Genomic DNA, 12211 nt, shown 5'->3' with positions numbered 1-12211 from the left:
GCTTAATTTCCTTTTTCCCTCCATCTTTATAGGCATTCAAGCCCTGAATGATTTAAAGTGAAGACCTTCTCATGTTCATATGTACAAAATTTCAGTTAAATTTGATTTATGACTTGAAAGGGTAAAACATTAGTACAAACTGCATTGCATTATTTTACTTAACCTACAGCATGTAGATATGTGACCTGTTTGTTCCCATGTTCATGGATTTTGTAGCACACTTGACTTTATATCCTTGACCACATACCTGATTTTCCATGTAAAACACAATAACTGTAAATGTTGCATGGCATTCCATAATTATTAATGAAAATGAAAAAATAATAGTTTAACCATATACTGTATGCCACATTCCTAACCCAGTACTTACTGTCAATGCCTCACAGTTCTGGCTTCAAATCCTGCACATAAGACCCACTTCTTTGTGGAATTTGCTTGTTCACCCCTTTCCACTTGCCATTTTCTCCTATACTTCAGCTTTCCTCTCGCAACCCAAAGAAGTGTGTGTTTAGTTAACTGGCAACAATAAATTGGCTCTTTTAACGGTGTACTTATGTGCCCTGTGATAACCTGGCGAATCCAGTCCATTTGACCCTGTGTTGGTGAAGTAATATAATCTGAAAATGAATGAATGGTATATAATGCTTACCAGCAATGTTTATGAGCAACTGATATTATGGAAGACAAACCAATGAAAATATTTTATTGTATCAGTTGAACCATTTGTTTTCTATATATACTGTATCTATACTGTATATATTGCTTATCTTACATGAAGAGCGAGACATGTGTATGCCTTTTCAGACCAGTAGCATTTCTGTGAAGCACATTTTTTCAAATTTCCAAATAAGATTTATTTTAAAATATGAGAAGACCAATGAGAAGTGATGGTTCACAAGAATTTCATAGAACACACCTGATATATACCAAATTTTAGGACTTTTCATCAGACACAGTAAAAAGCAAACATAAAATTGCCAAATAAAGTTATAAATAATAATAAGCACCTACCACCAAAGATTTTTCACCTCCTACTAACCCATCACACTTATACAAGACTAGCAAAATACCTGCACTTTGCAGCGGAGAAGTAGTGTGTCTGAGACATCACACACTGCATGCACGGGTTTACCTTTCCCAGTCCTGCAAAGTCAGTTCACGTGAGCCGCTCGGAGAACATGCATCGAAGCTTCTCAGCTGTGCTTGTGCTATCTCGTGCGATCTTGCGATGTCCACGGCTTTATGTAATGTTAGCTCAGATCCGCCACTTAAAAGTTTCTGTCGCACTTTTGCTGAGTTTGTGCCAAACACTATTCTATCCCTGACCATTTCATCTTAGTTTGCATAAGCACAGTCCTTCACCAGCAATTTTAACTTCGTTACAAAGTGATCAAAAGTCTCGTTTATACCCTGCGTCCTGTCATTAAACTTGTGTCTCGCGAATATCGTATTCGTCTTAGGCATGACAAACATCAGCGGCAGCCTGTCTATGAACTTAATTTAAACTTACGGTTTACACTGTGCTTTGTTTCCGCAGTAGCTGCACTTATGAATATGCTTGTATGCGTCACTCGCTTCATATTCTTTTGCTGCCTTCTCAATTGTAAGCACAGTCCTTCACCCGCGAATATTTCGCGGCAGCGTGTCTATTGGATAGCTGCTGACGGAAGGCCTTATATGGGCAGGCACAAATCCGCCTCACACGGCGACCGAGCTGCAGGCTATAGCCGTTTATATGGACGAAAGTAGGTTCCAGTGATGACCGTTACGCGTAAACTTTCGAAATGAAACCTGCCTAACTTTTGCAAGTAAGCTGTAAGCAATGAGCCTGCCAAATTTCAGCCTTCTACCTACACGGGAAGTTGGAGAATTAATGATGAGTGAGTCAGTCAGTCAGTCAGTCAGTCAGTCAGTCAGTCAGTGAGGGCTTTGCCTTTTATTAGTATAGATTAATAACTTTCAGTCACATACCCTTGGAAGACTGTACTAACTAGTAACTAATAACTAGTAACTCTTGGAAATATTGCTTGTTAGCCAATTAATATTTTATATTGATTGAAACCATCTTTGTCCTAACAAATTTTCTTGAAATATTAGTGACATATTTTCTTGGAATCTACCCATTCTCTTTGACATGTATAATAATTAGTACATTTATATTTCAAAACCCATCTATCCATCCTAGCCTTTCCTGGATAACTGCACTTCTCATCCAGTCTCAAAGTGAGAGCCCAGCCACCCTGTGGAGAAAGCTCATTTCAACTGCTTGTGCTAGCAATCTTGTCTTATCAGTTGTTACCTAAACTTCATGACCATAGGTGAGGGTAGGAACATAGATTGACTGGTAAATCAAGAGATTTGCCTTCTGGCTTATCTCCCTCTTCACCATTATAGATAATTATAGCGACCACATTACTGCTCTCGTCACCATAGTCCTTCTGTCAGTCTCCCCATCCCTTTTCTCCTCTCTCGTGAACAAAACCCTGAAATAAATAAACTCCTCCATCTGAGGCAGTAACTCCTTTCCCATTTGGAATGTTTCATGACAATTCATGTTTTCCTACTGAGGACCATGGACTCAGATTTGGAACTGCTATACACTCAATCACAAACCGTCCCAGAACATGCTGGAGTTCACAGCCTGTTGAAGCCAACAAATCCAGGTTGTCTGAAGAAAGCAGTGACACAATTCTAAGGGCAGTCTCCTCTTCCCAGCTTTACCGTCATACTCTGTCCATAAAAACCACAAATACACAAAGCACAGCCCTGGTGGAGTTCAATACCCACTGAGAATGGGGCTGGGTTTTTCTGATTATGTGGACACAGCTTTCACTGTGATTATACAGGTACCCAATAGCCCTTATTAGAGGACACAGCAAAGCACTCACCACAGAATTCTTCAAGAAACATGATCATACACCTTATCTAAGTCCACAAAACACATGTGGACTGTTGGACGTACTCCCATGCACCCTCCAGGATCCTCATGAGGGTAAAAGCTGGTCCACTGTTCAAATGTCGGGACAGAATTCACATTGGTCCTCTTACAGTAGATATGAGGTTACACGAATGGACAGAGGATATGCAGTAGTCATCAATCAACTGTCCCTGCATAACTTTGGGATATGAGAGGAAACTAAACCCCTGGAGGAAAAAAAAACATGGAAACAGGGTGCTTGTGCAAGCCACTCCCAGATTGTACCAGATCCTGGACTTAAGTACAGACCATTAGAGCTGTGAAACAGCAAACCTAATCACTTAAGTAACATGCTACAATTTTGATACTTTCATGTCATTTACAACAGTTATTCATTGTTTAATAACAGTATTAGAGCATCATCTACATATTTGTCAATCATTTGTGTATATTGTAACTAATTTTGTGGTTCTTTCTTTCATCACGTTCTGCTTTTACAATGTTTCAATCAGCTTTTATCCTTCAATCCAACAGGAAAATCTATTGTCAGCCCAGAAGCAAGCATTGTACCTGAACCTTCATCCTAAAGATAGTCCTTCTAAAGCTTCACCAGTAATGACATATGACCCGCCTTCAATATGCTCAGGGTATGTGGCAATATATGCTAAATCATCTTAATCTGCTTTGAAGGAAACTATTTCTTTATTGTTTCTTTTTTTCTTTCAGTTTTACTAAGCACGCTATTACAAACAGGGCTGTGCACCAATTATACCAATAGTATATTAGTTTATTAGGATAGAATGAAGAACACCTTTAGAATTCCTGACAGGCCACTTTGCTACTTCGAACCCATGTGCTGACGCTGCATGAAATCAACATTTTATTGAACATATAGAATAAATTTAGAATAGTAAAATTCTCAATAGTAGGACTCAAATTCTATAGAGTTTTTCTAACTTTGAATTTGATATTACTAATGAGAAAAGAAACGTCCAATTTATGCTTCTTCATAATAATGCTGTGATAACAACAGCTATTGAACAGGACGTTCAGTGGTAAAAGCATTTTTTAAAAAATGATTCAAGAAGATAGGCCAGGCTTACTGTATTCCAGCTAACAGAAAGGTTACACATATTGTACTCAAAAAACAGCTCTTTATAGCAGTGGTGTGCATAAGATGGTATGTTTTGAAGTGGTCCCACTCCTGTCAGTTAAGAATGACACAATAAGGCTACCAAAACTGGATGACTGAAGATAGGAAAAATGCCACCTAGCTTGATAAATCTTGATTTCTGCTGCACCATACAGACAGCAGAGTGTGACTTTGGCATAAACAGCAAGAATTCAGGTTACCAGCTCATCTTATATCAATAGTACAGGCTGGCAGTGGTGGTAGTATAATTGTAATATTGTTTGGCACACATTAGGCCAATTATCACGTCACTGCAGTCCTAAGTGTGTCAATTGTACAGCCCTTTATGGCCACAGTCCACCCTTTCTTTTACGGATATTTCCAGCAGAATTATATGCCATGTCACAAAACATATCATGTCAAGCTTTTTCCACAAACATAACTGTGACTTTAGTTTACTCCATTGGCACTGATATTATTTCTATTATTTGGCTGACACCTTTTTCTTGGTGACTTGGAGACATAACTGGTAGCATATGTTTTGTTTTTTCACTTGTAGCCCAGGCAGGTGAAGTTACTTGCTCATTGTCACAGTTTTAGTAGTGGGATTTGAATCCACAACCTCAGGCTTTCAAGGCCAAAGCTTTAACCACTACATCACACCATAGTCCCCAGATCTCAATCCAGCAGATCACCTTTAGGGTGAGGTGAAACTGGAGGATAGCATCATGAATGTGTGGATGAGAATCTGCAGAATTTGTGGAATGCTGTAACTTGGTAAATTCGTAACTCTAAGAACTCTAAGAAGTAAAATGGCTTGCAGCCCAGTGCTAAATAGATGAACCTAATATCATCGACATTGTATAATTCATGTTATAATACTGAAAAAAAATGGTCATAAGATTCTTGCATGTTTCAATTTTTGAATTTTTGATTCAAGGGTGGAAATGTTCAGATATTTTGACTTGTAAATTATATTGCTCTTTCAAAGCTCCAAAATTCTGTTTTGTGCATTATAGTGCAGTCAGAAATTAAGCATCTCTCCCATCGAAACAACTTCCTCAAACACATTTCGGGCAAAATTAAGAATAAATCCATCGGAGTGACAGATCATCAGCTTAGTCACGTGAGGTACATTTTGCAGGTGGCACAAATGGCTATGTTTCTGTTCAAGGAGATTATTCCTGTGTGCATCTTTGTATATGAAGTATGCAGTCTTTCTTTATCTCTGCAACTTGATACAAGTTATGTAGAATTAGATCTGTTTATGGGCTAAGCAAGCAGAATACAACTTTTCATTAAAGAGCATTGGAGGCTCTTTATCTACAAGGACAGGGGGTTTGAGAATATTATAAAATTGTCCAGCAGACAGATCAGAAAACAAAAGGGACTATCATAGGCATATGTTACAGTTCAGCAATTAATGCATCACTGCTGTTCCACCATATTAAACTAAAAAGTCTTCCATTCTCTACCCAATTATAAACTGCTTTTAGTGAATTGACTTGCCCAAATGTCCATTTCAAAACACCCTTTAAAAGGTTCTGTACTCTCATATGCTATATTTCTTTTGAGCTAACAGAGTGCTTCACTACCAGCAGATTTAGTTTCCTTTACTTTACACGTTTAGCTGGAGACAGCAAGTAATCCTCCATCTTGTGGGATTGATTCTAGGATCAGCAATACAGTAGTGCTTGAAAGTTTGTGAACCTTTTAGAATTATCTATATTTCTGCATAAATATGACCTAAAACATCATCAGATTTTCACTCAAGTCCTAAAAGTAGATAAAGAGAAACCAGTTAAATAAATGAGACAAAAATATTATACTTGGTCATTTATTTATTGAGAAAATCTGATGATGTTTTAGGTCATATTTTTGCAGAAAAATTCTAAAGGGTTCACAAACTTTCAAGCACAACTGTAACACTTAAGGTCCTAAAAGTGCCAGGCATAACAGTCTCCTGGCTTCCATTGTCAGGCTGCACCTCTAAACTATATTAAATGTATTTGTATTAAATAACCAAGTACCTAAAAGTTGTCTTTGGCTGCCTGTTCTTTATCATACTGGAAAAGTTACGCATACTCTACTTCTGGAGACACTGTGTGCTAACTGAACGAGTAATGATTTTAAGACTGACACTTGTTCAGCTCGATAGATCGACCAAAACTCTATATTCTGTTGTGTGAATAGATGAATGTGAGTGATTATTATATAGGTTAGAAGTTTTTGAAACCTGTTGTGTTCTGTTAACTTCTTTGAATGCTGCTCTGGCATTCTAGTCTGATTTTGGCTGCCTACCACTTCAGTAAAAACTTGGGAAAGGCCTTTGACAATTATTAATACTTAGACTAACTGCCTGACTGGAGCTTTCCCAATCTTTCCCAATCTCTGGACAGAAATGTTTCTTCTGTCTCTTCTCCTTCTGCACCCTCTTCTTCTATGGCTAGATATTTATTGTTGTATTTCAGGTTTTTTTTTTGCTCACAGTTAAATCTTTGATTTGTGTTAATAAAAATTGTTTCTATTATTTCCTTTATTCTTTATGCTTATGTTTTGTGCCTTGTGTTTTGTGGTTGGTTCCCCAAGAGGTGGAGCCACCTGCCCAATACCACAAGGGATTGCTCTCAGCCCTATAAATGTGGGGGTAATCCACAGTTCCTTGTGGTTCTTTCTAATGGACTTGAGAGTTAGTTAGTATTTAATGTGATGCTATTTGTGCTTTGTGGTTTTTTTTTTGTGATTTATTGTATTTTTTTACCTTTTTGCTTTGTTCTTGACCTCACTGGATTTCACATTGGAATATTTATTATATTTCATTTCATTTCAAAGTTATTTATATAGCACATTTAAAAGACAGGTATCAACCATAGTGCTGGAAAATAAAATCAACTAAGAAGAAACAAACATTTAACAAAGTAAAAGAGAAGAGTAAAAAGACACATTTTAAAAGGAATAAAATGACTAACAGATTAAGAAAGTTATACAAGCAGAGAACCACAATCAACTGGCAGTAATACAAAACAAAGCAAGACAGAACAGACAGGTGAATTTATAGTCTTTAAAATGACTCAAAAGCCTGAGAAAATTAATAGTTTTTAAATTTGATTTCATAAATATCTATTTTGGAGGATTACTTAATAAAAGGTGGAAGACTGTTCCAGAGTCTTGGGGCAGCTACAGAGATGACCCAGACACCTTTAAACCTAAACTGAGAGTGTGGAACAGTTAAAACATCTGATCAGAGGATTGCAGGGCTCAAGGGGTAGAATGGAGGCTGACAAGGTCAGACATATTGGCTGGAGTTATACCATGGAGAGTCAATGTTCTGTTTTTGACGTTGTTCACCTTGGATTATCTTTTGCCTTTTTTAGGAAACTTCCTTTTGACTTTTGTGCTCCTTGGAGCTCCTTGTTGTTACAGAAATTTTTTGTAAAGAAGAAATCTTTTTAATTAACATTGCTACACACCCTTCATCATGTCACGCAAAGGCTTCAAAGTCATCTCCTTGAACGTCCAGAAGGCAACAATCCTAAAGCCTTTCTAGATTCCTAAATTTATCATTTAAAAGTAGAATGTGTAATAATTTCATTTTAATAAACTCATGGTTTCTTCACTAACAAAATTAAATATTTTTAAAATTATATATATTATTTATATGTTTTTTTCATATATTTGTTTTTGGATTATCTATTTCAGTGCTGAAAATGAAGAAGCCCTCAATACTTTTGAAACCAAATCTTCTTATGCAGAAGAACATTTATTATCTAGCTGTGAGCTATCAAAACAGAGCGAGAACAGTCTCTCGAGTCCTTTGTCAGAAAGTGGCAAAACTGATCTGGTAAGTCAAAACAAGAAATACAATTTTTGAAATGTATTTAATTTAAGGAAAGGTACAATTGCAACAAGATCCTCATACCTAAGTGTAGCACTAGAAAACTTTATCTGATATGGCCAACTTAAGGCTAAATAACCTGAATAAATTAGACCTCATAAATTAAATATTGCTTTAGGCAAAGGAGCTTAACTTTTAACATTATGTTGTCTTAATTAGAATATATTACAAAATATATGTAATCATATAAATTAATATGGAAATTAAAAGAAAAACTAAGAAATGAGTTGACTCACTGAACATTTTATTATTGAGTATTCTTCTACAGTTTTAATTTGCCAGAAGCACATCTATGATGTGTCCTCCCTTTGTTGACTTAGACTGTACAAGATTACTGTGTGAAATCTAGGAAATCTACAGATCAGTCTCTTGTGTGAAATCCAAGCTTGCTACTACAACGGTTATCGTAGTTAACGAAAACAAAAATCAAAACTGAAACTATTAATAACAAATATTTTCATTATATAAAATAAATTAATTAACAAAACCGAAATGAAAAACTAAAGCTAAATGAAACTACTAAAGTAGCTGGAAAGACTAACTGAAATACAATAATAAATTATTAAAAATTATTTTAGTTTTCTTCACAACTGGACTTACACAAGGTTTAACCTGGGCTGCAGGTGTCCCGAAATTAACCAAAATATGTTAATAAGAATTTCATATTGGGTTTTTGAATAAATGTTCCTGCTGTTAGTCTTTAACCCTTGTAACTTTTAACTCTAAAATAGAAAGTCATCCACCACAAGCTGCTTGCTTATATTCATCCAGTGAATGGCGGCTGGTAAAGAACAGTGGGTGTTGACACAGCATTTGTGATAACAGAACAAGCTGAATAAGGGCGTATAAAGTGTGTGATGAAGAAAGCAATATACTGTGCAATAACAGTGACAGTTCTTCAGGAGCTGATAATGACAGCATCATAGATTCTGGTCCATGTGTTAGTGAAGCATACCAAGGTGATGATTTTGCTTTGAATGTGCTTGGTAGCCTTCAAAGCTACTCTTCACTGGATCTCTTGGGCTCAAGAGAGAAGTAATAGATTCAGATAATCCCTTACAGAATTTCAATCTGTTCATGAACAAGGGCATGTTAGCTGTAATTCTGACTGAGCCCAAGATACAGTATGTATGCAGCAATTAATACAGCAGTATACACTAAGCTAAATTTCAGGCTGCATAAGTCTGATGTTCATTATGATGAACTGTCACATTTGTTTGCTCTTCTTATATATCAAGATGTAATTCAAACACCTGAAGTCAGAATGTGCTGGACAACAAACCATTTACCTTATGGACAGGAAAGTTGCCAGTGAGTAGTATTTTAGTTAATTTCTCAGGTGTCTATTTTTTGTTGACAACAATTCACTTGCCACTTCGCACGGGTGAAATCCTCTTTGAAAATAACACAAGAGACTGACTAGGTTAACATACATGATCAGCATACTGTTGCTGACCAATCACTTTTGCTTTAAAAAGATCGTTGCAAACAATCGTTATAAAATTCCTGAGTTGGAAATGTCTCTACTGAACTACAGGTAGGTAGGTGAAGAGACTCTGCCACCTGATGAAAAACTAAATCTACTACTGTGTTTTTGTTTTTATTCTTTATTTATTAATTTGTCTTTTTGTAGTTTACATTCACAGCTCAAAATACCTGATATTGTGAAAACAATCCAGAATTATGTTTTAAAATATTTGTCCCCCTTTTTTCAAATTTTTTCTCTCTCTCTCTTAAAATAGATAGTTGAAATATCATATTCTCTTTATTCTTAACATCAGCCATGTCATACATATTGCACACCAGGGATTTTTCTTGCCTTGTATACAAAGCTACAGGGATAAGCTCCAGGTTTCCTGCGATCCGGCTCTGGATAAGCAGGCTTAGAAAGGGTATATGTTTTTCCTAATCTCAGATGCCATTTCTGTTGTTTTGTGGCTGTCCATACTCCTATTACCTGCACTTACTCTACTCATTAAAGGTTTTCTGTTCTTATGCATGGGCTATTCAAGTCTCACAAACTCTAACCCTGACACTACATGCTTGTTTTTCTCCATTTCCCTCAATACAGCTATGTGCCATCTGCAAAATGATTCAAGCCTAAGAGCCGTATTTTTCATAAACCCCCATAATTTTCATGATTACACCTGTCAGGACACAGTAGAATCTATTTTCTATGCTTATTTTTATCAGACAAAAACAAATCCAGATAGTAAATCATGTAGTGTAGTAAGCTTCCACTAACATTAAACTCCTATCCAAACCCATTAAGTGTACAGTTCTGTCTGATTGTAACACAAAACTAAACTGCATAGAAGTTCCTTAACCATACCATGATTACTAAAACTAAAACTGAGACTAATATATATATATATATATAAAATAAATTTTGTTTTGTGAAATTAAAACTAAATTGAAACTAAAAATGCACAATGAACGAAAACTAAAACTAAACTGAATCTCCAAGTAAGGGCAGAAAAAAAAAATAGAAATAAAAACTAATATAAAAAGGCAAAACTATAATAACTTTGGTTACTACTGCATCTTTTTGGAATGAACACGTGGAAAAAAAAGTCTGAAAAAAATAATCAAGAAAAAGACTTGCATCATTTGAAAGATCATTATGTAGCTTGTAATGAAAAAGGTTTCTGAATTAAATTCATTTTCTTCTTTCAGAACTTTTCTTTAAGAACATATGCCTTTTTATATGTTTCTAGTATATTAGTTGCTTTAGTTTTATACACATTGTGACCACTAGGGGGCATTACAACACCCCAAACCCCAGACACAACTGCACAGACACAAGACCCAATATACTATAATAAAAAGGTTTAGTTGCAGCAATATGTTACAAAAAGGCTCCAAAAGTGTTATGAACACAAATATTCTTTCTTTCTTTCTTTCTCCTCCACTTCTCTCAGGCAAGCATTGTCTGTCCTCCACACCTGACTCCAACTCACCTGGATGAGGTCAAGCAGTTTCTTTTACCCTGGATCCGGGAGTACTTCCAGCGCTAGGGCATAGCCTGTTGGAAGCACTTCTGAGTCAAACAGAAGACCTACAAAGAACTAGGGCTTACTAACCTCGGGAGCTCCTCCTGGTGGTCCACACAGAATTCAACAGGGCTGCCTTATGGGACTACAGGTCCCAGTATGTGAAATTCATAGCCAAAGAATTATACCATCTAGTGTATCAGGGGAGTAAATGGTCCAAATAGGTTAACTCCCCTGATTCTACCATTATATTTGCCACCCAGCCAGGAAAGAAACCTGCAGGGACACCCATGTATGCACTTCCATTTTGGTATCTTGTGCTTGTCTCCTGTCAGAGACAGGACAATCCTTACCTTCTTTGTCTTGCTTCTGAAGGGCTGGCCTCCTATCCAGGTAAAGAACTTTACCCCATCTCCGCTGGGACCCCTGCCCATATCCACCGTCCATAACAACATTTACTATATGTGGTGTGGATGAGGTGTGTCAAGGCTTTATCCATTGTAGGTTATACTTTATAATGGCCACTAGTTACACTGAGCACATGCTATAGACTACACAAAGTCAAATGATCTAAAGAAAAGCTTAAAATAAGTAATAAAAATTACTAGCCGAAGCCCGCCGTAGCATACGGCGATGTAAGAATAGGAATGGAAAACGGTGAGAAAGGAATTCAGTATAACAAAGGCTTAGGAAACCACCGTCGTAGTATAATGAAAATAGCAAGGAGCAAAGCCAATGCCAATGGTCGAGAGAGTACCTTCCTGTAGCAGGCTATGAAAAACATAGACATATACAGTATAGATAGGCGCTGCATTCACTGTGTTGCCCAGTTGACACGATAAGTCAGTGTGTCCGCCCTATTGCGAGTGGTAAAAGTGCTATTTAAACTAATACAGGTAGACGTGGTAATTATTGCTATTTGATCGAGAGCGACGGTAGACGCGGAATTAGGATTAGAGATGGTGGGCGGGAATCTGTCGTGCGTATCCCATGGTCTTAGATTGGTGGGCGGGGCTCTGTGGGTTGGCGGGCGTGTCTCTCTGTCTTGCGTGCACTCTCTGTCTTGCTTGTCCTTAGTTAGAGTTGGCGGGCGGGTTTTTGCGGGCGTCGCTCTCTGTCTTGCGTGCGCGCTCTATCTTGCTTGCCCTTAGTTAGAGTTGGCGGGCGGGGCTCTGTCAAGCGTATCTCATGGTCTTAAGAGTTGGCTAAGTTGGCGGGCATGGCTCTCTGTCTTGCGTGCGCTCACTGTCTTGCGTGCCCTTAGTGAAATATAT

At 37.2% G+C, this 12211-nt stretch overlaps 1 protein-coding gene across 3 annotated transcripts in view; it reads left to right on the top strand.

The window, feature by feature from the left end:
• The window catches only part of LOC120530561 (transforming acidic coiled-coil-containing protein 2-like), a 123442-nt gene that overhangs the window by 76034 nt on the left and 35197 nt on the right, over positions 1–12211 (top strand). For all 3 annotated transcript variants that reach the window (XM_039755001.1, XM_039754995.1, XM_039754989.1), the window contains exons 7-8: positions 3452–3564; positions 7749–7890. In XM_039755001.1, the coding sequence (XP_039610935.1) occupies positions 3452–3564; positions 7749–7890 (255 nt within the window). The remainder of the gene's footprint in view (positions 1–3451; positions 3565–7748; positions 7891–12211) is intronic.

Source organism: Polypterus senegalus, chromosome 1 (assembly GCF_016835505.1).
Source record: "Polypterus senegalus isolate Bchr_013 chromosome 1, ASM1683550v1, whole genome shotgun sequence".
Lineage (NCBI taxonomy): Eukaryota > Metazoa > Chordata > Cladistia > Polypteriformes > Polypteridae > Polypterus > Polypterus senegalus.
Note: the sequence above shows the minus strand (reverse complement) of the source record. Positions and strands in the feature narration are given on the sequence as shown.